At 36.9% G+C, this 26,282-nt stretch overlaps 1 protein-coding gene across 1 annotated transcript in view; it reads right to left on the bottom strand.

The window, feature by feature from the left end:
- Positions 1-2,765: 2,765 nt before the first annotated feature.
- The window catches only part of LOC124355079, a 53,905-nt gene continuing 30,388 nt past the window's right edge, over positions 2,766-26,282 (bottom strand). Inside the window, exons 3-6 of the mRNA XM_046806014.1 lie at positions 9,448-9,503; positions 8,381-8,479; positions 6,637-6,784; positions 2,766-5,309 (exon numbers count right to left, since the gene is read on the bottom strand). Of these exons, the coding sequence (XP_046661970.1) occupies positions 5,092-5,309; positions 6,637-6,784; positions 8,381-8,479; positions 9,448-9,503 (521 nt within the window). The 3' untranslated portion in view covers positions 2,766-5,091. The remainder of the gene's footprint in view (positions 5,310-6,636; positions 6,785-8,380; positions 8,480-9,447; positions 9,504-26,282) is intronic.

Here is a 26,282-nt window from a genome sequence, read left to right as displayed (position 1 = left end):
TCTTGTTACCTGCCCACTTTCCCGCCATTCTGCACATTGTTTTATTTTTATTTTCATAATTGGTCCTCCGATTATTAAGTTTTAACTTCTGCCCCGTACAACCATTATCATTATGGTCACAGAGTATTAAAAGCAAACAAATAAAGATTATTACATGACCTGGAATTAAATCTTTTTGCTATAAATGGTTTTAGAAAGATTGTGTTTCATTCACAATAATTTAGAAATAAGACATAGAGTAGTAATTAATGAAACCCCTAACCCTATCACAAATGTTTCTAATAATTGTAGCAAAATGCTAAAATTATTTTTAATCAGGATCTATTATTTCTCTAAAATAAACTAAAGCAGTATAGTTCACCATCTTCACAATCTACATTTTAACATTACTGCAAGGGAAGAATATCAACAGTTTGAATACAGGAAGAAAGAGTTTTATTTACATAAAAATATACAGATTATTTTCACAAAGTCAAACATAAAACTTACTATATTATAATGCAATATAAATAATATAAACTTATAAAACTACAACCATTAACAACTTATTTGACAGTTTTTATTAATTGTACTTACTGAATTTCAAGATATATATTATACTGGAATGACAGTTTTTAAAACTGGTGCTAATTTCTTTTTCATTGACAGTCAGAATTAATTTTTATTATCTAATCAAAATTAGATTGTACTCATATGCAAATTTTATTCTACAAAAAATTTTATATTAATCTGTTTTCTGATTTTTAAACAGTATTTTAGCTTTTTAAGCTATTAAAAATATTAAACAAAAAATTGTAATATTGTTTACAAATTAATTGTTTGTAAAATCTCCATCTCTATGTCTTTTTTTGGAACTGTAAATATACTGTATATTTTTACTCAACTTGAAGATTACATTTGAAAATTTAAGGATATTTTCTTATTGAATAATGAATGAATGGCCTTTCTTACACAGTGCATTCACTCTTATTAGTACCAAACTATTATTATTGAGCTTGAAATTTTTAATACCCTCAGATCACACACAAGCCTTCTGTGCACAGATATTCATGATTCAGGCAGGATGACTGTGTAATCTGAGGATCAGATCACATGGAAGCCTTCCTTCTGTGCACAAATGTTCACGATTCAGGCAGGATGACTGTGTAATCTGAGGATCAGATCACATGGAAGCCTTCCTTCTGTGCACAAATATTCATGATTCAGGCAGGATGACTGTGTAATCTGAGGATTAGATCACAAGGAAGCCGTCCTTCTGTGCATAAATGTTTACGATTCAGGCAGGATGACTGTGTAATCTGAGGATCACATCACAAGGAAGCCTTCCTTATGTGCACAGGTGTTCATGATTCAGGCAGGATGACTGTGTAATCTGAGGATCAGATCACATGGAAGCCTTCTGTGCACAAATGTTCACAATTCAGGCAGGATGACTGTGTAATCTGAAGATCAGATCACAGAGAAGCCTTCTGTGCACAGATGCTCCTGATTCAGGGCAGGATGAATGTGTAATCTGCTATTCTTACTATTTAAAAAATAATTATTTATTTACTTAAATCTAAGCACCCTGAATCAGAAACAGAGTGCACATACAGTGACTGCCTAAGTGTCCAATGGTGCTACGTAGAACAGTGGCCTGATCTTGCCAGCCATACCATGAGTCACATTGCGAGAAGGTGCAGAACAAGTTGCGGAACTACTGGCACTATGCCACTTGAGTCGTAAAAATATGCTAAGAAGTATGTACTAACAAAAGTAAAACAAATACACAACAGGTTCTATAGTAATACTAGAATAATAATAAGAACGATCAAGTTTTATAATCAAATGTTCACAAATCTATCTAATGAGACAACAACAATCACAGCCACATTTCCTTATCTTTAACAATCTAGGAGGTCGCCCAGAAAATAGCTGACCTGAAATCTTGCAGTGCCGATCTCCTTCTCTCTTCATATTGAGAAGTATTCTCCGGTCAAATTAGTTATTTTCGTTACAAGTCACTGTTACTGATAGGTCATACAAAATCTCTCACCTTACTCCTCTACAGTTTTTAAATAGATTTTTAATTCAAGCTTTACTTTGAATTTAATGGAGGCAGCTAGACGCAATCAGGACTACGCACAGGCTGGTTCGTTCATGTAGGCCTTCCAGTACTAATTGTATTATAATAGTACTGTTTATACTATCTTTAAATTGGTTTATTTTCAAGATGTATAATGTTGTTTGCGTAGTTATGATTATCTTATTTCAAGGATTAATTGTACAAAAACTGCTGGAATAAACGTTATTCATCCAATGTCGCTCAGTATTACTTCCACTTTTGTGGATCGTACTTCAACCAATGTTCTGAAATATTCAAAGTCCTTTTCAGTCATTATTTTATGTATCCCTACTCTATAATATATTGACATTTTGTTTTTATTTACTGTATACATTAAAAATAGTGTGCACTGAGTTGACATACAACTGTTGTAGTTGCAGCTGCTGACTTATGCATTTGACAACACTCTAGTTGATTTGTTTATTTCAAACTAGACTGCAATTTGCTGAAAAATCCTTTCACCTTCACAAACCATTCATTACGAAAAAAACAAACTTCAGACATTTTATTTCTCACCCACTAACTCAGATTTTTATGAAGTTTCATACATTTGCCTAAACTTATGACCTAAGACGAACTGTATGCAGAAATATTTGTAGTAAGTGATACAAATTTTTTTTTAAATAATCAAAGTTCAGATTTTAATAAAGACTTTGATTTATTTCTAAATTCCCGATATAGCAACTGAAAAAACGTTCTTAAACTGTGGGAGCCCACACAAATCCTTTTCAGGCAGAAGCTGCTCTGTATGAATTGTGTCGAGTTTAAACTTAGAAGCACATAACTTAGACTGATAAAACAAGGACCTGAAGCTTGATTCTTTAATTTCAAACTGCTGGAAAGTTGATTTTGGTACCAAATCAAAGATTGAACCTCTGGATTAATCAACCTCTGACAATAGAAATCACATATCCAACTTCTGACCTTGATATTCTTAGAAATTAGTTTAAAACCTGAAAGCTAAACGTAATCATCATAAAACTGAAGTTGCATGTTTCCGTCTAAATAATAAAATGGCTACGTACAAATTAAATTAACTTTAAATGGTATTCCTTTAAGATACAATGACAACCCACAGTATTTTCTGGTCTTACGACACTATTAGATGGAATGGATCTGTCATAAGGACTTGTCTTTGCTGTATCAATTCCGAATAGAGGTAGTCGATGTAACTTTTGGACGGTTAAGAGGAGACAATCTGAAGACGACGCCTGTGATTGTGGTGCAGAGTTCAAGACAATGAAACATATTTTGTATTCTTTTCCAGTTGGTCATTTTTAAGGAGAAAAGAATGAAGAACTCCATAAACCCAGTAGCAAAGCTATATTCACAAAGAAATTAACAAATAATATCAATCCACAGCCTCCTTTCTTAGTCATCCTTGTTGCTTAGACTTAGCATGCAACCCAGATTTTAAAGATGAATATAAAAAATTCAATGAGATATTCTGTTTTCTTGTTTGTGAATGAATATCTCATCTCTCCATTCAAAGAATATTTTCTTGTTGCACTGACTAGATTTTACCTTTTGGGACATATTCTTTGAAATTGAGTTCTATTTGGATAATAATAATTGGTTGACTTATAAAATCAATCCATTTGCATGCAGTAGTTAGTTTAAAGACGGAAACATCATACCTTATCAAATTGGTCTTCTACAGTAGAATCTCCCAGATCCAATATTTATTAAGACTAGTGTTGTTGATATCACAGTAAAACCTCTTGTCTTTTTGCTCTTTTACCAGCCATATATCATCTTTAAAAAGTAGCATCAAATCAATCACTAAATTTTGATATTTAGTCAAAGTAATTTCTTTAATAAATCAACAAGAAAACAACAAAATGTGCTGTTCTAAATCAATAAGTTTTTTCCTTTTCTTTCTTAGTGAGGCTGCCTCCTAAGGACTAGGTACAGCATAACAAAGGTGGAAGTCTATCCCAGTAACAATCACTGACCTCAGAGATTTTTTTGGAATCTAGCACACCATACATGAGTAATAAATGATGTCCCTGGTGAAAAGTACCAGCCATCTTCAGATTATTTTGTTCTCTTAGGAGAAGAAGTTGAGATATATCTCATTGCATTTTATCCAAAAGGACCTTTGCGCTTGCTTCTGGAGTGACAGGGTATTCAGGATGGGTAAGGTTAGGTGACGGGCCACTTCCTGTCGAGATCCACGAGGGATAACGGGCAATATATCTCTCAAATGACCTTGGAAGAAGGAGAGGCCAGCTCTCTAGTCAATTCAGGCAGAGGTAGCATGCCTTCATGTAGAGGCTAGCAACTACCCTTAACATTAAAAGAGCCCCACCAACTCCAGCAGTCATCCTCCGCAGTAGGCTAGACCTACCGATTTACTCTTGCACCCCAATATCTGAACATTTGCAGTGTTGCTCCTGGACATCCATAGGGTTACCTAGATTTAAGTGAAGCGTAGGTTTTGGTATATCCAGCCTACGTTCAAATGGAAAGTACAGCATAAAAAAAGGATGTTACAAAAATTTAGATCTCTCTCATTGACTGTCACATTTCCCATATTACGAATAACATCTCACAGTCCAAATTAGAATATTTATTGATCCAGCTCTCAAATGGAGAGAGCAGATTAGGCCAAGGAATTGGCAAGATTTGTCATTTTGTTTTCTAATGACTATAAAACTGACTTCAGAGGTCATATTTGTGAACATCTTGTCTGTGGTGCTGTTTTAATAAGTAGTAATTATTATTACTTATTCCATAGTAAGTGATAATAAACAATATGTTATGTATCAACTAGTGTAATGCATATTATAAATTCCTCACCAATAATATTTAATTTTGGAATTCAAATAATCAACGTATTGAATTACTTCTCACCATGCAGGTTCTGTAACATTTTAAATGTACATTAATATTTTTTTATTGCACTAATTTTTTGTTAAATATAATCGTTCTCAGAACATATATTTTATCAGTCGACTTTTCAAGTGCTCACGATCCTTTCAGAATCAGTACGGAGTTTGTTTGCGATAGAAGAGTGCAGGAACATCCCACAAGTCGCAAATGACTTTTTCCAACTTGTTCTGGTCCTCCTTCTGCCGACACGAAAGCTTCTGCAGTTTCACTTGAGCTTGCTTTAACTCTTGCAGTTCCTTTAATATTTGCTTGTTTCTTACCATTAAGATTTTCTGCCTTTCCTGTAGAATTTTCATCTCCCTTTCTCGTTCTGTAAAACGACAATAAAATGCATTTGATATGACCAAAATTGAAACAATCAATATAAACTAAGAATGTTTGAAATGAATTTTTTTCAATGAAATCTTTGCTTATTTTTTGTACAGAGTTGATAGCACCAAAAACTTGCAGGAGAATTAGATCTGCTAGTGACTTGCATGATTTGTGTAACACAATGCTCAAGATTACAATATTTTACCTCTTTAATTTTGGTTATAGAAATTTGTGCAATACACGTCATTTTAATTCTACAATTTATACACATCCATCTATGCCTTTTTAACCTGTTGACGAGTGCAGCAAAACATACACAAATGAGTGCGCACGGCATTTGCCGTTGCAGACTAAAGACTATCAGTTCGTTCTCACTGACTTATCGTGACGTCTAGCGGAGATTTTTGGAACTTTTCAGTTGTTCCTAATAGTGTCGGTGTACAGTGTTGCTAGTCCTGTATCGTGGTGGCACCTGGTGATAACTTTAAAAACTATTTTACGGAGGCGGGACACAAAACCCGCTACGCCTCCAAGGTCGCCATTTTATAAGGCCACTCTCCCAGAATGACACAAAGAAGCGTCAACTACTCAGGCAGTGCTATGTGTGCAAACACACCACTCAAACTGGACAAAGAAGAAAAGAAACCAACTATGAATTTTTAACATGTAAGGTCGCCCTTTGTATATATCCTTGTTTTGAGCAGTATCACACACTAGCAGTGTTTTAAAACGAGGTTATTGCTTTTAACAATCTACAATGTATTTTTATATACATTTAAACTATAATAAACAAGTTTATTAACATTTAAAAGTTTTTTTTGTTTTACTCCCTAAAAGTCTGTCACTGGTCAATGAGGCACTCAGTATGGACCGTCATAGCGGCACGGCAAATGCCGTGCGCACTCGTCAACAGGTTAAATGTTTATTTATTTATTCTTCCAACGGAAATACACCAGTAGTATGGTATAGTCTAAACACCAATAATATTTACTTATTTAATTAAATAGCCAACAGTATTAAAAATAAATAATCAACACAATGAATAAATTAGAAATATAAGAGTTTGTATTATGTATGTTACTTATTTAAAAATACCATATACACTCAAATTAGGTTCAAACTTAACTTTTTATAAAAAAGTAAAACACTTTTTGGTAAAAACTGAAATTTTTATAAAACTGTCAACATTACCAAATCTTAATTAAAGAAACTATTCAAATTTTTTCTTGATAAGTTCCTAGAGACAGGTGATTTCAGGTGCTTCTAAATCTCATTTTACTACCGGTTTCCCTGGTTAACATTAAACTAACTGCTACTTTCCTTACCTAAGATGCTAGACATGAAGTGAGCCATGGCGTCAGGAACAGAGGGTAACTCCTGACTGGGCGCCGGACCCAACCGGCTGGGCAGTGAAGTGCCGTCTAGACTGGACTCGTCCAGCGAGAACGAACTATTCACATTCTGTGAGATCGCCTAAATCAAAATACATCAGTTCTGTGATCAACCAATCAAATCTGTAATCAAGAAATACATCAAGTACAGAATGCCGTCTACACTGGACTGTAAGAGTAGTAGACCAAAATCAATACTGTTTTTCAGTACAACTCAAGTCCGCAACATATAAATTGTAATGTGTGTTAGTGTATTTGTGTATACAATAACGTAAATTATTAACACAGTCTTTTAAGAACAACGAATTCCGTGCAATTTTTACCAAGTTTCTAAATTGGTACATAGAATTCTTTGTTGCACAGATTCATCATAATCATAGATGTAGAACTAAGCCACAATTCCCATACAGCTTTTAGAGCATCTCTTGTGTTTATCACCGTAATCAGTTTTAAAATTTATTGACAATTGTTATCGTAAATACTTTTGTTACTTATTTATTACTCATTCCTGGATAGGCCTCCACGCACTATTCATTAAATGATTTCATATAACTGGCCGCATGCAGTTCCAAATAAGATAAAAACTGCATTTGGTGATAAAGCTATGAGTTATATAAGTGGTGTAGCGAGTTTAAAAAATGGTCTATGCATGATGATTGTAGGAGTGGATCAATTCAATTGTGACTGATGATATTCCAATAAAAAATTTATATTGCGCTCCGTAATGATCGAAAGTGAGATTGACTGTGGATTATATTTCTGCAAATCTCCAGATCTTTGCTATTGCTGAAGGCATTAAAAAATTAATAACAAGACCACCTGTATTGAGGGGAATGGTGACTAAGTCAAAAAAAGCTTACATGTGTAACTAATGTAATTTTTTGTAAAAATAAACTAACACTTACTTTCTGGATATGCCTTGTACAACACAAAGAAAGTCTAGAAAAGAAAATGAAAATTCTCAAGATCATTTACACCCTTATGTGCGACTTTATTTTATTTTTTACCCTGAAGAAATATTTTGACAGGTGTGGTTTTCTTCGGAAGTAGAAATTAATAATGAGACTCATAAATATTTTGACTCCATACCAAAAACTGAGTGTCTGGATGATTTCAAGGAGTGGAAAATCCAACTTCAAAAGTGCTGGAGGGATTACTTTGAACATGCCTAACATTTGGTAAGTCTACCACAAAAACTTCAACTTTCAGAGTGACCCTTGCACGCTTAATAATTTTTCATATACCACCATATTATAGAGAATACGAATAATTTTATAATCTTTACATCAATGTTAATATGTAATAGTTTTGTTCAAAAAGAGTTATTAAAATAATAAAAACACAAAAGTTTACTTCTGCGGCAGAGGCAGCCAATAAAATTCAGCCCGGTAAGCGTGCCCTTGTAATTTGACCAGTAGAGGGTTAACCTTAGTACAAGACTTAGAAGAGGAATATCACTTAACCTCTGAGTAAGGTTTTATATAAAAGTTTGAGTTATTTTACTGCTTGTTATAAAATGTCAACAACTCTTTTAAAAAATCTTTTATATTTGATAGTTGTAATCTACAACTTCTTTTTATACTGAAACTTTTATATTTGATATAATATAAATCATATACCGTAATTCAGTAGCGTTTTATTGTACACACAGAGAATGCTCCCTGGCATCCATCGATACCTGAAAATGTTGTTTGCCATAGAGATGCTCTTTCTTGTTATGGAGTGTAGTAAACCACTGATCACAGGCTCGGCAATAGAGCTCCTCATTGTCTTCGTCCTAGAAACAGTAACATGAAAGTCAATTATTTACAAATGACTAGTCAAGTCTAAATGGAATCAATATAATTTACTTACTGCATTACCTTAAATAAATTGTGGGTCCCTCACATTGCATAGGCTATATATTGAGATACCTTAGATGATAAAAGATTTAATTTTGAAAGGTAGGTTGTTTATACTTATAAACCATTTCCTTCTACAAAAGAAAATGCTAATAAAGATAAAGATATTTGGTAAACATTGAAAGGAATACATTGTTTCCAAAAGACTTCTATAAGGAGTTAACAAGTTCAAACTGCCTGATTCCTAACTTTGTTTGTCCCAATTCTAGCTATTAATATTTATTAGAGAGATTAAAAATTTTTATTTCATCTGGGTTAGAAATAACGCAGTGCCTAGACCAGAGCACTGTATACCAGAACTTTTCACTTCATACTGTACTTACTTATTTGGGCTGAGTATGACTTCTGCTCTTTTATAAAATTAAAATCTGTCATACAATTTATTTGTATCTGTCAAGAAATTTGAATTACATTAAACGTAAACATCAGACTAACTCCTATACTTACGTACATTTCATCAATAACACTAAATTTAGATTCCACACTGCCATCAGCTTTATAACTCTAACTACCTCTAAAGACTTAATCATTTTTACATAATAAATAGTTAAATATGTACCTTTTAGTAAATTTTTTCTTGTAAAACACACGTTTTACAAAGAAATCCTAGAACTCATTTTGAGGATAAAACGTAGTAAAAAATACAAACCTCTACTGTCAGTCGTATATGACTGATGCTGCCTTTTTACAATAAGACATGAAGTTTTATGCAGTCTTTGTGGGTAGTAATTTTATCATTATTTGAGGTCAGCCTATGGGAGAAAAATTAATTACATGGAAATTAGAGTATTAATGCCACATGTAGTAAACTAAATGTAATCATCAAAGTAACTTCTATACTTACATCAATTTCATCAGTGCCATCAAAGTCTGATTCTTCAGTGCCATTAGTTTTGCAGCCTAAGGAACACAATATACAGAAGTTACAAAAACATTTCAAAGTATACAGGAAAAGTTACTGTCTAAAATCAAAAAATTCTCAATAAACTGGTTCTATATGGGCGTTATTTTAATACATTTATGCAGTGATAAAATACTTCTTTCACACAATTGTGTCTCCAATATTGTCAATATTACATATTGATCATTATAATAATCTCCTTGAAATCGTTTTGACTACAGCAAAACTAAAAAGTGCAAAATGAGATATCGTGTTGCCTTGGAAGAATCAATACATTTCACTCTTTCGAGAGCAAAAATAGTGGTATTAAGTTAATAACGTAGTCTGTCAAAAAGATATCACAGTCTCTCGTTCAATGAGTTTCCATGATGTTTGTTTCACGGCTAAACTTATCGTTGTGTGTTTTGAGTGTCATTTGATTAGTTTTACCTTCATTAAACCCATTGGCTTATACATATTTTTACTATCAGCTCAACTGGAGTTATCCTATTAAAAATGCTAAAAACGTAAGAGTTTTGTTATATGTTTATAAAAAATTTATTTTTCAAGTTATTTGGGTATATTTTATATCTTTTTGGATTAACATGAAATGGGCTTTAATAATAAATAGATAGTGATATATTTGGTCATAATTTAAAAATAATAATGCTGTACAAACTAAAAAAGTTTTGGAATTTTTAAAATTAAAAAACATTTTTTTTTACTCAAATAATATAAAATAAAATACCCCATTGTTGCTTTTTATTTTATTTGAAATGTATTTCTCTACCTAGCAATACTAGAATATGTGTATATATATATGCATAGTTTGTCAGAATAAATGTTTTTTTCTAAATACTGAAAATTCCAAGAATATTGATTTTTTTTCTCTTGTAGTACACTAATATTCTTATAGTAACTTATTATTCATTTAAATTTCAATTAATTGTAGTATTGCAGTTTTTCTTATGTGTTACAACAATATTAGTCTAATTTATACTAACATTTGGTTGAAAAAGGAGTTAAAAAAAAGTTATTTAGATGGCGCTGTACTTGTCACGGAACCGTTCCGTGATACAAGGCTAATGGGTTAAACCCAAGGATTATTACACAGTATTGCTGGACCAGCTGACTGACATGACGGTATTAATATTCAAGATGCTCGATGGCTTGTTACTGGATAGAATTACTGTCATGACCACAGATGACCAGATAACTAAAATGATGTGGGGGACCTGATGTAAATAAGGAAAATAGTTCTGAGTCCACTAGCCTTAGGGCACTTCCCTTCTTGTTGTTGGGACTTATGTCTCAAATTTTGACAATTTAACTGAGGTACTAGTGACTATCGCTGCAACGGTCATCTCCAGTACATCACTGCGGTCTAACATCACCGTGAATAAGCCACTTTATAAAGTAACTATAATGCTTTTCGACGAAAGTAATGGTATCATTTAATAGCGGATAAAATAAATGTATCGATTAGTATGAATTTCGGTACTTTTCGATCTTTCACACAAGTTGGAGAGAAGAATAATATTATATTTCACTTTCATTCTTGTCATTTCTATGCTGTTGTTTACATATTGGTTAGTTTATGTTTTTTTGTTGCAAGTACGTAATATTATTTGAAGTTACTATTTAGTCAAGTGGTTTAAACATGTTATCAATAGTATTTCCCTTTCACGAGAGTGATGTAATAAAGCAAATAATTCGTTTTTTGTTTCAAAATAACCCAAGTTTCGTAATCTACGTAGGCTTAGGTTAGGAGTGTCAAGTCTGTATTTAACCCTCCATCAGGCGCTTAAAATTAGAAACACCATCAGGCGCTCACGGAGGTTTCCTCCAGGTTAGCGAATAATGGATATCATAGTCGTTTAAACTGTTTTTATTTGTTTAAATATTCATACGGATTTAATTACAATGTAATATATTCATTTTTAGAAGTTAAATAAAAATTACTCTCTTATGTAATGAATTTTCCAAATAAGAAATTCAAAATCTTAAAAAATGTTATTGTATAGTAACAACATGATTTATTTTAAGGAATAATGAAATTAATTGTAAAAATGTTTAACCTACTGTAATAATATATGGAAATTAACTTAGTTTTTAACTTCTTACAAAAACAACTTACTTCAATTCTTGAGTTATTATACAATGTAATGTCAATTATTACTCTGAAATAAAAATTTATTCTTTACTAAAATTTTTTTTTAATACTACACAAAGTTTCAAAACATTTTCCTTCTGGTTATTATAACGACAATGTTCACTCCATAAACAGTACTGAAATGTTCCCTAGCACATGGGTACTGTACTGACAAGTCTCTCGTCTTCATTCTCCATTTCACAAAATTCAAATAAAATATATTGTAAAACTTAAAAAGAAACCATCACAGGTCACACATTTAGGCGCACACGGATTATTACTCCATAAAAACTAAACACAATAAGGCGCTCACGGAGATTTCGTCCAAGCACTACAAACACAACATCGGGCGCTCACGGAGGAATCGTCCAGTCTCGCACGGAAGTAGACGTCATACTGACAGATTTTGACAAAGATAAGCGGGAGGCTATTGTTTCGCTTCCCCGAAAGATGCTTGTGAAGTACACTGTGGGAAACGACTGCCAACATCAGAAAAGTAGTACTATTTTTAATAATAAAAAATACACGGAGGAAAACTCCGTTTAGCACCCGATGTAGGGTTAAGCAAGTTTCATTTATTTTATATGATGAATTTTACTAACATTATATGCATTTGAAACTGATATGAACTATTCAGATCAATCTAGTGGTATAAGAGAGTTGTTAGAAAGTGAACCAATAGACCATGACAGCGGTGGTGAATCTGATTTGTCAAGCTCCAAGGCATGTCTATGATGAACGCCTTTATTACAAACGTTTGCAGGCGTGGCGAGTTTTTCAACCTATAAATATTACGTATTTGTTAGTTCGATCTTTTGTGATGACAAACCACCAAACTAAGCCTCGCTATCTGTTTAAATGTCAAAAATATAGTTATACTACGAAATGTCCTCAAACGAGGACGTCAGTGTTTCTCGCTCAACATTTCTTACAATTTTTTAAAATAATGCAAGTAAGAATGAAGTCTCAATTAGTTCACAATCCTATTACTTTGCTGGATTTTCAATAAATTTAATAACAATATTAATAGATTAGAAACAATATAAGTTGTTTAAAAATACAATGTTATATAGTTTTAAAAGACTACAACAATGAATGATATGACCTACTTTTAATTCTTCTCCTTTTTAAATATGAACGATACGTATCAGAATTTCTGTAGACTTTGAGTTCTTCCCTGTAGCGTTTTTTATCTAACTGTGCACGTTGAAGGTACTCTTTTTTATTTTCCAAGCTTAAGCTGCTCCATTCGTTACCTAAAATCTTGGTAACCTGTGGAGGAATCATAACAATGACAGTTACTATTAAAAAAAAAACCTTGGCATAGCTAAAATAAATAAGTGCTATTGTAAAAGTAACATGTAACTTTTACTATTAGTACAGTTGTTTAAAAATAAACATTCTTTTACACCCATGTAACTTTCTTTCTATTACATAATTGTGATTGCTTATCGTGATTGCTAACAAACCACTCCATCTAAACTTTAAGTAATCCTTGTTATATAAATATGTGTGGGAAACATACAAGATCTCACACTAACGTAGCTCATAACATTGTAACAAATAACAATGGCAAATTTCTGACACCTCTTATCCTTCCAGAAGGTTTCAGTTATAGTATGTCCGACCCTGTGCCATAATAAATATAGAGAAAACAGTTGCATTGAGTCCAAACCCCTTCTGTCCAAATAGGATCACAACAAACTAACACAAAATTCCCTCAAAATACCTAAGTGGAACGGGATGTTGCAGGAAAAGAGCTTAAAAAATGGACTTCTCCAGAAAAATGAAAATTGGCAATGCACAAAATGTAAAACCATGAGATATACGAATAAGAGATCTCTGGCCATATAAATAAATAGCTCCACAAATCATTTTCTGATAAAGTCAAACAATGAAGATGATAAATTTGAAATGGCTGCCAAAATAGGGTCAGCATTAGTACTAGAAAATTGGCTTTTAAAGGAAGAAACTCTCAAATTTAAAACTAAGTTAAGTATTGTGCTGACAAATTTTGAAGAAATGGAGAGTTAAAGAAAGAAACACAATTATTTTAAATGGAATAGGCTCAAACTCACAAACGAGAAGAAGTTCAAAGCGCCTATGAGCAGCTTAGCAACTCACCACCACTAAACTCAGATCAAAGTGTAGTGAAAAAGGTTACGAGGACTTCTTCATAAAACATAATTTTTTTTTAAACGGCACATGAGACACATTACAACATAGAGAAGAAGAAGAAGAAGAAGAAGAATGATTTTATTTCTTGAGAACACATTTTTACAACAAATACAAAATACAGCACTGATCAAGAATTAGTTACATTTGAGTATTTAAACTACACACTAATAACAATGTATACTTATAAACTACTAATACGTATTTTTTAAAAACACTGCAATTTTTCTCAAGAAAATATAGGGCCTCTAAGGCAGAGCCTGATTAGAGGTTCCTTCTGCTCACATTAAACATTGAAAATTGAGCGTTCAGAAAGCAATAGTTTACAATGTTGTTCGGTTTTTCAAAAAAGCCTCTAATTACTAAAGATATGGCAATAATATGTGTTCTTTGCTTAAACTAACTTTAGCTTGAACAAACTGTTGCATTTGTGTGTAAGAAAAACTTTGAGCTAAATTGGTTTTATTAAATAAATTGTGACCAAAATATTAACTAGGACAAACCTATTGTTGAATTGTAAATAGAAAACTTATATCTTCTAATTTAATAAGCCATTTTTTTAATCTGAACTGAAAAAAATACTTGTTTTTTGCAACCTTAATTTTTTTAGGTAGCAAATTGAACATTCTAGGCGCAAGAAAACTGTAGGTTTTAGTAAAAAAGACATTTCTAGGTTTAGGTACTATGAAAGTATCAACATTTCTTAGTTTTTGTTTATAAGCATTGTCGTTTTGGGGCATGTTCCCACTTTTTAAATAAAACAGTTTAAGAACTTTATATACAAACAAATACTTAAGAGGCAATATTCTTAGGGATACAAAACAAAGGTTGTGTGTGTTCAAATTTAGACTTGTACAAAATTAATCTTACTATATGTTTTTGTTGAATTAAAATTGGGTTTAGATATGTGTTAAATGTGTTACCCCATAGTATAATTCCGTACTCTAACCTACTTTGCACCAAAGCAAAATACAAAGTTCGTAAAACATCACTGTTACTTAAATGTTTCAAGAAATAAAAGTACCTTAAAATATAATTGATTTTACCCTTAAGTTTATTCAAATGAATTTTCCAAGAAACCTCCTTGTCCACAAAAACCCCTAGGTACTTGATTTCATTGGTTCTACTTATGTATGTACATTTATTATTCACACAAACACCTTGTTGATCGAGGCAATCAGCACATGAGTATTTTACTTGTTCAAAAGCGTTAAAACTACCCTTAAGACTAAATAAAATGAACTTAGTTTTTTTCTGCGCTCAGCAGCATATGGTTTGTGGTAAACCACCACTGCAAAGCCCGAAGGTCGTTTGTCATATCTGACTGCACTAAGTCCCAGTTGGATTTATCATAGCAGAAAGCAGTATCATCTGCAAAGGAAGTTAACTTTCCTTTAAGCCTAGCATTACACAAATCGTTAATGTATATGATAAACAAAATGGCTCCCAAGACCGAGCCCTGGGGCACGCCACTCTGTATATCACCCACCTCACTAAAAACTGAGCCTATTTTAACGCATTGCTTTCTTCCTACTAAATAACTTTGAAACCACTTAAATACATTGCCTCTGATCCCACAACTATACAACTTATCTAGTAAAACTTTATGATTGACGGTATCAAACGCTTTCTTGATATCGAGAAACAGACCCGCAACACATTTACCTTCATTCAATCCAACAAATACATTAGTCATGAAATTTATCAATGCATTTTCTGTATTCATCCCAGATCGAAATCCAAATTGTTTATCACTAAAAAAGTTTGTGCTATGTAAAAATTTAAGGAGCCTATGTTTCATAAGTTTTTCAAAAACCTTCGAAAAACATGACAGTAAAGAAATTGGTCTATAGTTATTGCAAAGGCTTTTGGATCCATTTTTATGAATAGGTATTACAACAGCAACCTTAAGTTTTGCAGGAAAAACTCCACTTTTAAAACTTAAATTAATAATGTAAAGAAGGACGCCAATTATTTTCAAATAAACTCTTTTAACTAACTGCGTACTGATACCATCAATGCCTGGGGCTGTGTTACTCTTTAAACTATTTACTACAGCAATAAGTTCTTCAGATAAAACTGGCTCAAGAAAAATTGATTTTCTTTCTAATTTTACAGGAAAATTGGTTTTATACTGCAATTCTAAAAACTGATTTGTAACATTACTGCCTAAGTTTAAACTATTTACTATACCTAAGAAAAAGTTATTTAGCTCATTGGCTACTTCTTTATGATCAGAAATTATGGTATTATTAACCTCTATTTTGACTTGACTATCTACTTCTCTAGTCTGACCTGTTAAGTCATTAATCAATTTCCACATAGTCCTTGAATTACCACTACATTGTTCAAACCTTCTTTTGTAATAGTCTTCTTTTAACTGAGCGATACTTTTCTGTAATTTATTTCTGTATGAGTTGTAATAATTTCTTAAATTTATATTAGCTGGGTGTTTTTTTACAGTTTTAAATAAATTATTCCTTCTTTTAATTTTCTTACATATAAAATCATTAATCCAAGGTTTGAGATGTTTGAATGTGCAATCGTTTTCAGTGATCAATGTCTTGCTCCGTTCAATCAAGTTTAAAAATATTTCAAAGAAAGTGTCGAAAGCAGACGACGCGTCATTATTTCTATAAACAGCTGTCCAGTCAGCCGTATCTATCAGCTGTTCCAACAATGTATAGTCCTGTGCGGAAGCGCGGAGTGGGAGGGGGAGGGCACCCACCCTTCCCCCCATCCACACGCTCCACGACACCGACTGTGATTTGACAAAGACTATGATCCGTTATACCCAGATGCCTTACATGTGCATTTACCGATGCGCAACTTCTATTTGCTACTCTAGCAAACACATGGTCAATACATGTTTCAGACTGCTCTGTTATTCTAGTTGGCTCGTTAATCATACTTTCCAACCCATAGCTTGCCATTAAAGATTTATACTCGTCAATTGTGGTATTATTTCCATCTAAAATATTAAGATTTATGTCTCCAATAAAAAGAAAATTTGGTTGTATTCCCGAAAACTCTTTCCTTAAATAATTTACTTATTTCATTATTAAATAAATTACCAGAGTGTGACTGTTCAATATTTAATTTAATATAGATAAGCATAATCTAGCCCAGACGCATTTAGGTATAAGAGAGAGAGGGAGCGTGGTCCCAAATCAGTCGTCCGCTGTTCCAATCAGCGCCACACCCCCCCTGATATCTTAAAGGGTCCTGTCCTTGAAGTATTCTGGGCGCTCTTCCGCTTTGCGACTGCTGCGCCCGTTCGGCGAATAGCAGATACCCCTCTAACCAACCAGGGCGATAGCGTCCCCTGGAGCGAGCCGCTTCCCGGCATTCTGAGTGGAATCATCGGCCGGAGACCATGTAGCTCTACAGTTCGTGGGTCACTCTTTGTGCTCGACCCTTTCGTATTGACTTTGTTTTCAAGTGTTTTTTCTTTAATGTGCATTACCATCCTCCTCCCACACTCCTTTGGAGGTAATTTCAGGGTATTAGTGGAGAAGACAGTGTCCAGTGCGGATTATTCGTCGTTCTAAAAAAAACCCGCGGCCGCCAGCGGTGACGCCCCGTTCGCTACGCGCCAATTACGTCGCGCCTAAGCACTCCTGTCGTTGCTGCTTCCCCCTGTGGATCTCTACACACAGCGAGTTTTCCAAGGTACTGTTAAAACTCCATCACTTGTGTTGTATTCTCCTCTCACCTCTTGTTACCTGCCCACTTTCCCGCCATTCTGCACATTGTTTTATTTTTATTTTCATAATTGGTCCTCCGATTATTAATTTTTAACTTCTGCCCCCGTACATTTTTGGTCCTCCGGGCCGGATTATTGTGAATCAGTCCTGTAGATTACAGTAATTTGTGTTGTAATTAATTAATTGTAACAGGCGTCGTTACGCCATTTTGAATCTGCCGTACCGACGCTACCGGCTTGTATGGTGGCGCTGCGAACGTGTTGTACTGGTAACATTGTTTCTTCTCTCGCGCAACTGGATCGTTGACGCGTCAACAACTATTACGTAATTGTCTGTAGGCAGTCTAATTTTACGACCGCCCCTCAACAGCTGATGGCCCGATCGATACTTGAATGCACGGCCTCCGCTGCAGTCAGCTGTACCGGTTTTTGATACTGCATTTCTCTCGCCGTAACGGAACTCTGTTTATATCTCTGAATAGAGACTCGGACACGGAGTCCACCACCCATACTCTCTCTCACATTAGTAATATACTAGTAATGTATTTAGTTAACAACAGGGCAATATCTGGTTTAGTTAATTGACCACTCTTTCTTTGATAGTATTAATTAACTCACAATAATTCTCCATTCCATTAATGTAACTTTGTGCTAGTGGAAATTTAATTGTTCCTTGTAATTGTTTCTAAAGCAATATATTGCTCACTATTCAATTTGCTATTGAATAACATTTCGCTTTGTTCCATTGTAATTTACTTGTTAAATAAGCAACCAATTAATTGCCATTCTAAGTTCTCATGTCAATTTAAGATTTAACTTGAACTGATTTGCTCTCCTTTTCATTTCAATTATATCATTGTTGTTTCATGTTCTAGCATAAATTATGTTAAGAAGTGTTAGATTAACTCTCTGATCGATAGTATTGGTGATTGTAGGTCAATTCTATGGTGTACTCTTGCCAAATTATTGAAAGCAACATTTCTTATCTCTAACCTACATATTAGCTACTTATTTCTCTACACTCCATTGTATTTTGTCAATTTTATTTTAAAAGGTTCATTCACCGTTCTCTACATTGTGTCTCTTTATCAACCTGATTAACTTAGGATATCTCTCACGGGTTACTTAATTGTTTAATAACAATTACTCACTGTCTCTCTTATATTATTTTTACTAATAATTGCTCCATTTAAAATATTTTCTCGCCTTAGGGTTACATAACATTGGTACTTAGATTAGCTATTAAGGTAGCTTAGGTGGACATACCGGCACTTAATGTAATCTAATTTTGTCTTATCTCAACTTAACTTGTTCCCCCCTTTCGCTTACATTGATTTGTTTACATTACGGTATCCCTCCATTGTTTTTTAAATTATCTTTGTTAATTGTCTCATTTTATTGTTTTGTGGCACTATCGGGAAACCTTTGGTAATTCTCATTTGTAAAACTGCTTTGCCCCTTTCGATATCACAATGGCTCCCAAGGAATTCAAATACGAAACTTATCGTAAATCAACAGATCTTATCAAATCTCGTTTTGCTTCTCTTAACGAAACCGTCACGAAAAATCACTACCAGCGCTCCACCTTTGACACCAGTTCAAATCAGACAATTAAACACAGTGTTCGCGGAACTAAAGAAGAAACGCGCGGACTTTGAACTTAACCTTCAACGTGTCATCGAAGGTGACAGTGAAGCAGCGGATCAAGATACTCTTTCCAAAGATCAGGATGAGGTTAACGACCTATATGTCGCTATTTCTAGCTTGATCGAGGTTCATCTTGTCACTGAACCCACAACTCCCGCGTCCTCATCACATTCTGATCATCCCGCGTTGTTCCCCACGACGGTAACTGGAGTCAAGTTGCCTAAATTAAACTTACAGACGTTTGATGGTTCTCCTATGAAATGGATTTCATTTATCAACCTGTTTGACACTACAGTACACCGCAGTGCTTCACTCTCTAACGTCGCTAAGTTCCAGTATTTACTGAGCATATTGGAAGGCGAACCTCTGAACTTAGTGAAGTCGCTCAATCTCACCCCCGCCAATTACCTCATTGCTTATCAGTTGTTGCGGGACAGATATCATAACATACGCCGCCTCACTACTCTCCATCTAAATTATATACTTGACATGCCCGCAGTCGCTAGCAACAATGCTAAACAACTTAGAGCGTTCATAACAACATTTTATGAACATTCAGAGTCCTTGAAAGCCCTGGACTGTGATATCGCCTCTGATAATCCTCTATTGTCAGCTCACTTGTTGCGCAAACTTGACAGCAAAACTGTCCAGAAATTGGAACAGTATCGTGAGTCCCAAAGAGAGCCTGGCGCCGCTCCGCATTCCCTCCCCAAGGTCACGGAGATTATAACATTTTTAAATCTGGAATGCTCCCAGATTGAAGACGCTAGCCTTCACACCCACTCTGAGACGAAAATACTGTCTACCTCTTCCAGACCGAGGGTTGAAAAGCGTGTTCAGTTCGCCTCCCCCAAGCAAATGAATTTGTTAGCTACTGACGCTAAAATTAATTCAAACTACGAAGCTCTTTGTTTTTGTTGCCGGAAATCTGGGCACAAAATTTACCAATGTCCTCTGTTTAAGGACAAGTCTCCTAATGAGCGGTACAACCTCGTTAAAGGTAACCAGCGGTGCATTTCATGCTTGGGAAATCATCCGATTAAAGAGTGCAGATCCAAGAACACATGTTCGACTTGCCACAGGAAACACCATTCGCTTCTGCACTTTAATAACAGCGCCGATAGGCCTAGCTCTTCCGCCACTGCGCCTCTACCCCCCCCCCCCACCGCTAGCTGTCAACACAACACTGACTTGTGCCGCGCGCTCCACCTCTCTCACTGAAACAAGCACCGTGCTGCTCTGTACAGCACTGGTCAAACTCACTGCCCACAATGGCCAGTCATATATTTTCCGCGCCTTATTGGATTCTGGCAGTATGTCCGACTTTGTTTCTGAGCGTGCTGCTCAGCTGTTAGGCTCACGTCGCCAGCCTTCTAACCTCACTGTCATTGGGTTAGCCCAAAACATGACTAACACCAGAGGGTCACTAGATCTCAATCTTGAAACATTATCGGGACACTTAATTGCCCAAAACCATTCCTTCCATGTATGGAAAAAATCTCTCTCGAACTTCCGCGGGTAGAACTTAACCCGGAAGTACTCATGCGAACAAAATCTTTTGTTCTCGCGGACCCGACCTTTGGCAAGCCTGGTCCAATCGATGTCCTCATCGGCAACTCTCTCTTCCCTCAACTGCTTACCAATGAGCGACACTCTCTCGGGGCGAATATGCCTTCTGCTCTTGGCACTATTTTTTGGATATGTGATTGTTGGAAGTGCGCCGTGTCTCTCTACCGCGCAAAGAACCTCTAATCTCGCCATCTCTCTCCTCTCGACCACAGATTACTGACCTCCACTCCTCCCTTCAACGATTTTGGACACAGGAAGAACTTCCGATCTGTAGTAAAAAATCGGAAGAAGAAATCGCGTGTGATAAAACTGTTTTGAGACATCGCATACACGTGACTCGGAAGGTCGCTATGTAGTCAAGCTTCCCTTTGTTGACAACCTCGCCCACACTAAATTGGGAACGTCAAGGTCAACCGCCGCTCATCGCCTGGAGTCTATGGAGAGGCGGATCCACGCCAGAAATAACTCCCCCCTGAAGGCGCTCTATATCGAGTTCATGACCGAGTACGAGGCGCTCGGACACATGAAATGTCTTCCCCATCCTGATTTATCTGCTCCGCATTATTTTCTCCCACATCATGGGGTAGTGAAAGAGTATAGTAGCACTACCAAGCTTCGTGTTGTTTTTAACGCCAGTGCCAAGACCGGCTCAGGCCTATCCCTCAACGACGTACTTCTCACCGGTCCAAAGTTACAAAATAATATTTGTGATATCCTTCTCCACTTCCGGCTGAAAAATTTTGTTTTTTCGTGCGACATCCGGCAGATGTACCGCCAAATTAAGATTCATCCAGACGACCAAAGGTTTCAGCTCATCCTTTGGCGTGAAAACCCCTCCCTTCCGCTCTCTACTTACCAGCTGACCACGGTGACGTATGGTATGAACTGTTCACCCTACCTCGCCATAAAAAACTCTCCGACAATTGACACAAGATGAAGGTTCCAATTTCCCTCAGGCAGCTCACATTCTGAAACACCATAGCTATGTGGACGATTTGATAGCCGGAGCGTCCACTGAAGACGAAGCTCTCCAACTTCAACATCAGCTGATCGAGCTTCTCCGCTTAGGCGGCTTTGAACTGAGGAAATGGGTTTCTAATTGCCCAAAATTACTTCAACCATTGCCTGCCTCTCATCAAGAATCCCCTGTGTTTCTTCAACCTTCGTCGGACCCTCTGTTCTCCATCTTAGGTATCCATTGGTCACCTGTGACAGACTGTTTTAAATATAACCTCAACTTCACATGTGATGCCCCGACTAAGCGGAAAGTGCTAAGTCTGATCGCTCGGATTTACGACCCGTGCGGTTTTTTGTCCCCTTGCATAATGATAGCAAAGCGCTTCATGCAAGTGTTGTGGACTTCCGGTGTATCTTGGGATGAACCCTTGTCTCCGGACCTCGCGCTAAAATGGCGAGACTTTGTGATCGACTTAAAAAACATTGTTGAAGTGTCGATCCCTCGGCCGATAATGGCCACCCCCTCTAGCTCATGTGAACTACATGGTTTCTCGGACGCATCCGAGACCGGTTACGCCGCTGTTGTGTATATAAGGTGCATAAACACTGATAGTGAAGTGAGTGTGACCCAAATAATTTCAAAAACTCGTGCTGCCCCGCTAAAACGAGTAACTTTGCCGCGATTAGAGTTGTGCGCGGCTCACCTCCTGGCTAATTTAGTTCATTATGTACAGTCTCAGTATTCCAGTGTATTAAGTATTGACTCTACAACTTTGTGGTGTGATTCGACTGTGACTCTGTCCTGGATACATACTCTCCCTTACCGCCTCAAAACGTATGTAGCGAATCGTGTAGCTCAAATCCAAGAGCTCATTCCTCCCTCTTCTTGGCGTCATGTGTCTAGTGCTGACAACCCTGCAGACTGTGCTTCTCGTGGGATCCTCCCTTCGGAACTTGTTCATCACACTCTTTGGTGGCACGGACCCTTGTGGCTGCAACTACCTCCTCCAGATTGGCCCACTTCCAGTTTTTCTCCGCTCGATGATTCTTCCTTGGACGAGTTGAAGCCCGTTCCGCTGTCCGTCTTCGTTGCAGCCTCCCAGCCTCCTTGGGATCTACTCACTCGTTTTCTCCTCCTCCTGGACCAAGCTGCTCCATGTGTTGGCGTATCTCCTCCGGTTCGTCTCTCATAGCCGCCGGCAAGAACATCATGTGGGTCCTCTTTCTGTCGTCGAGGTGCGAGCTGCTCAACTTCGCCTCTTCCAATTAGTTCAACGAGAATCTTTTCCTGATGACCTGGCAGCCCTTCGAGACAACAAGAACTGCTCCATCAAGCTACAGCGCCTTGCTCCCTTCATTGATGCTGAAGGACTCCTCCGTGTTGGTGGTCGACTAAAGCTTGCTGACTTGACGGAAGAAGTGCGCCACCCCTGTATTTTGCCTAAATCTCACCATGTTGTTAACTTACTAATAGACCACACTCACCTACAAAACTTACATTCAGGGGTTCAATTAACCATGTCCCTTTTAGCCCAGCATGTCTGGATTCTCTCTGCTCGTAGTGTGGTGCGCTCGCGCATTTTTCAATGCATCCCTTGCTTTAAACAAAGACCCAAGCCTTTGTTCCCTCTCATGGGTGATCTACCCAAAGCCCGCATAATTCCCGCTCGACCTTTCTTGTCGACAGGCATTGACTATGGTGGTCCCTTCAACGTCAAGATTCACAACCTCCGCTCTATCCGACACACTAAAGCTTACATCTGTCTCTTTGTGTGCCTAGTGACTAAGTCTGTACATATAGAAGTCGCCACTGATCTGTCCACGGACGCATTTATAGCCGCACTCACGTTTTGTTTCACGTAGAGGCCTATGTACCGACATCTATAGTGACTGTGGTACAAACTTTGTTGGTGCGAGAAACTCTTTACAGCAACTAATCACTTCCTCTGGCAAGCTCCAAATTCACCAATTTTCCCTCGGCCAGAAAATTAACTTTCATTTTAACCCCCCTGCAGCTCCCCACCATGGCGGCCTCTGGGAAAGCGCCATTAAGAGCGCCAAAATTTCACTTGAAAAGAGTTCTGGGCACCTATGTTCCCACTCTTGCCCAATTTACCACCCTCACTTGCCAGGTGGAAGCAATGTTGAATTCCCGCCCGCTTACTGCGCTCTCCAGTGACCCCAACGATTTACAACCTCTCACTCCGGGGCACTTCCTGATTGGAGCGCCGCTAGTGGCTGTGCCCGAACGCAACCTTGCAGATTTGCCGGATAACAGGCTGGCTCATTGGCAGCTAGTGCAGGCTTTCTCCCAGCGAGTGTGGAAACGCTGGAGCAGGGAGTACCTCCATTCCCTCCAGCAAAGACTTAAGTGGGAGCGGCCCTCCCGAAATTTACAAGTTGGCGATCTAGTATTGGTCCAACAAGACTCTCCCTCGCTGTGTTGGCCCCTCGCTAGAATAACTAAGCTTTTCCCTGGACGTGACAGTGTAGTGCGTGTGGTAGAACTCAAGACCCCCCAAGGTACCTTCACACGCCCGGCAGTCAAAGTGTTCCTGCTGCCGTTCTTGTCACCAATAGCTTAAGTCTATCTCAACACTTTAGGATAGATAGTTAAGACCTAGTTTAAGATGTTAGTCTTTAGCTTTATTTCTCATGTTCTTTCTCGATCATGCCACTTTGATTTGTTGAATCCTGATGATTCAAAGCCGCCGGTATGTTCAATATTTAATTTAATATAGATAAGCATAATCTAGCCCAGACGCATTTAGGTATAAGAGAGAGAGGGAGCGTGGTCCCAAATCAGTCGTCCGCTGTTCCAATCAGCGCCACACCCCCTGATATCTTAAAGGGTCCTGTCCTTGAAGTATTCTGGGCGCTCTTCCGCTTTGCGACTGCTGCCCGTTCGGCGAATAGCAGATACCCCTCTAACCAACCAGGGCGATAGCGTCCCCTGGAGCGAGCCGCTTCCCGGCATTCTGAGTGGAATCATCGGCCGGAGACCATGTAGCTCTACAGTTCGTGGGTCACTCTTTGTGCTCGACCCTTTCGTATTGACTTTGTTTTTCAAGTGTTTTTTCTTTAATGTGCATTACCATCCTCCTCCCACACTCCTTTGGAGGTAATTTCAGGGTATTAGTGGAGAAGACAGTGTCCAGTGCGGATTATTCGTCGTTCTACCGCGGCCGCCAGCGGTGACGCCCGTTCGCTACGCGCCAATTACGTCGCGCCTAAGCACTCCTGTCGTTGCTGCTTCCCCCTGTGGATCTCTACACACAGCGAGTTTTCCAAGGTACTGTTAAAACTCCATCACTTGTGTTGTATTCTCCTCTCACCTCTTGTTACCTGCCCACTTTCCCGCCATTCTGCACATTGTTTTATTTTTATTTTCATAATTGGTCCTCCGATTATTAATTTTTAACTTCTGCCCCGTACATTTTTGGTCCTCCGGGCCGGATTATTGTGAATCAGTCCTGTAGATTACAGTAATTTGTGTTGTAATTAATTAATTGTAACAGGCGTCGTTACGCCATTTTGAATCTGCCGTACCGACGCTACCGGCTTGTATGGTGGCGCTGCGAACGTGTTGTACTGGTAACATTGTTTCTTCTCTCGCGCAACTGGATCGTTGACGTCAACAACTATTACGTAATTGTCTGTAGGCAGTCTAATTTTACGACCGCCCCTCAACAGCTGATGGCCCGATCGATACTTGAATGCACGGCCTCCGCTGCAGTCAGCTGTACCGGTTTTTGATACTGCATTTCTCTCGCCGTAACGGAACTCTGTTTATATCTCTGAATAGAGACTCGGACACGAGTCCACCCATACTCTCTCTCACATTAGTAATATACTAGTAATGTATTTAGTTAACAACAGGGCAATATCTGGTTTAGTTAATTGACCACTCTTTCTTTGATAGTATTAATTAACTCACAATAATTCTCCATTCCATTAATGTAACTTTGTGCTAGTGGAAATTTAATTGTTCCTTGTAATTGTTTCTAAAGCAATATATTGCTCACTATTCAATTTGCTATTGAATAACATTTCGCTTTGTTCCATTGTAATTTACTTGTTAAATAAGCAACCAATTAATTGCCATTCTAAGTTCTCATGTCAATTTAAGATTTAACTTGAACTGATTTGCTCTCCTTTTCATTTCAATTATATCATTGTTGTTTCATGTTCTAGCATAAATTATGTTAAGAAGTGTTAGATTAACTCTCTGATCGATAGTATTGGTGATTGTAGGTCAATTCTATGGTGTACTCTTGCCAAATTATTGAAAGCAACATTTCTTATCTCTAACCTACATATTAGCTACTTATTTCTCTACACTCCATTGTATTTTGTCAATTTTATTTTAAAAGGTTTCATTCACCGTTCTCTACATTGTGTCTCTTTATCAACCTGATTAACTTAGGATATCTCTCACGGGTTACTTAATTGTTTAATAACAATTACTCACTGTCTCTCTTATATTATTTTTACTAATAATTGCTCCATTTAAAATATTTTCTCGCCTTAGGGTTACATAACATTGGTACTTAGATTAGCTATTAAGGTAGCTTAGGTGGACATACCGGCACT

Source organism: Homalodisca vitripennis, chromosome 1 (assembly GCF_021130785.1).
Source record: "Homalodisca vitripennis isolate AUS2020 chromosome 1, UT_GWSS_2.1, whole genome shotgun sequence".
NCBI lineage: Eukaryota > Metazoa > Arthropoda > Insecta > Hemiptera > Cicadellidae > Homalodisca > Homalodisca vitripennis.
Note: the sequence above shows the minus strand (reverse complement) of the source record. Positions and strands in the feature narration are given on the sequence as shown.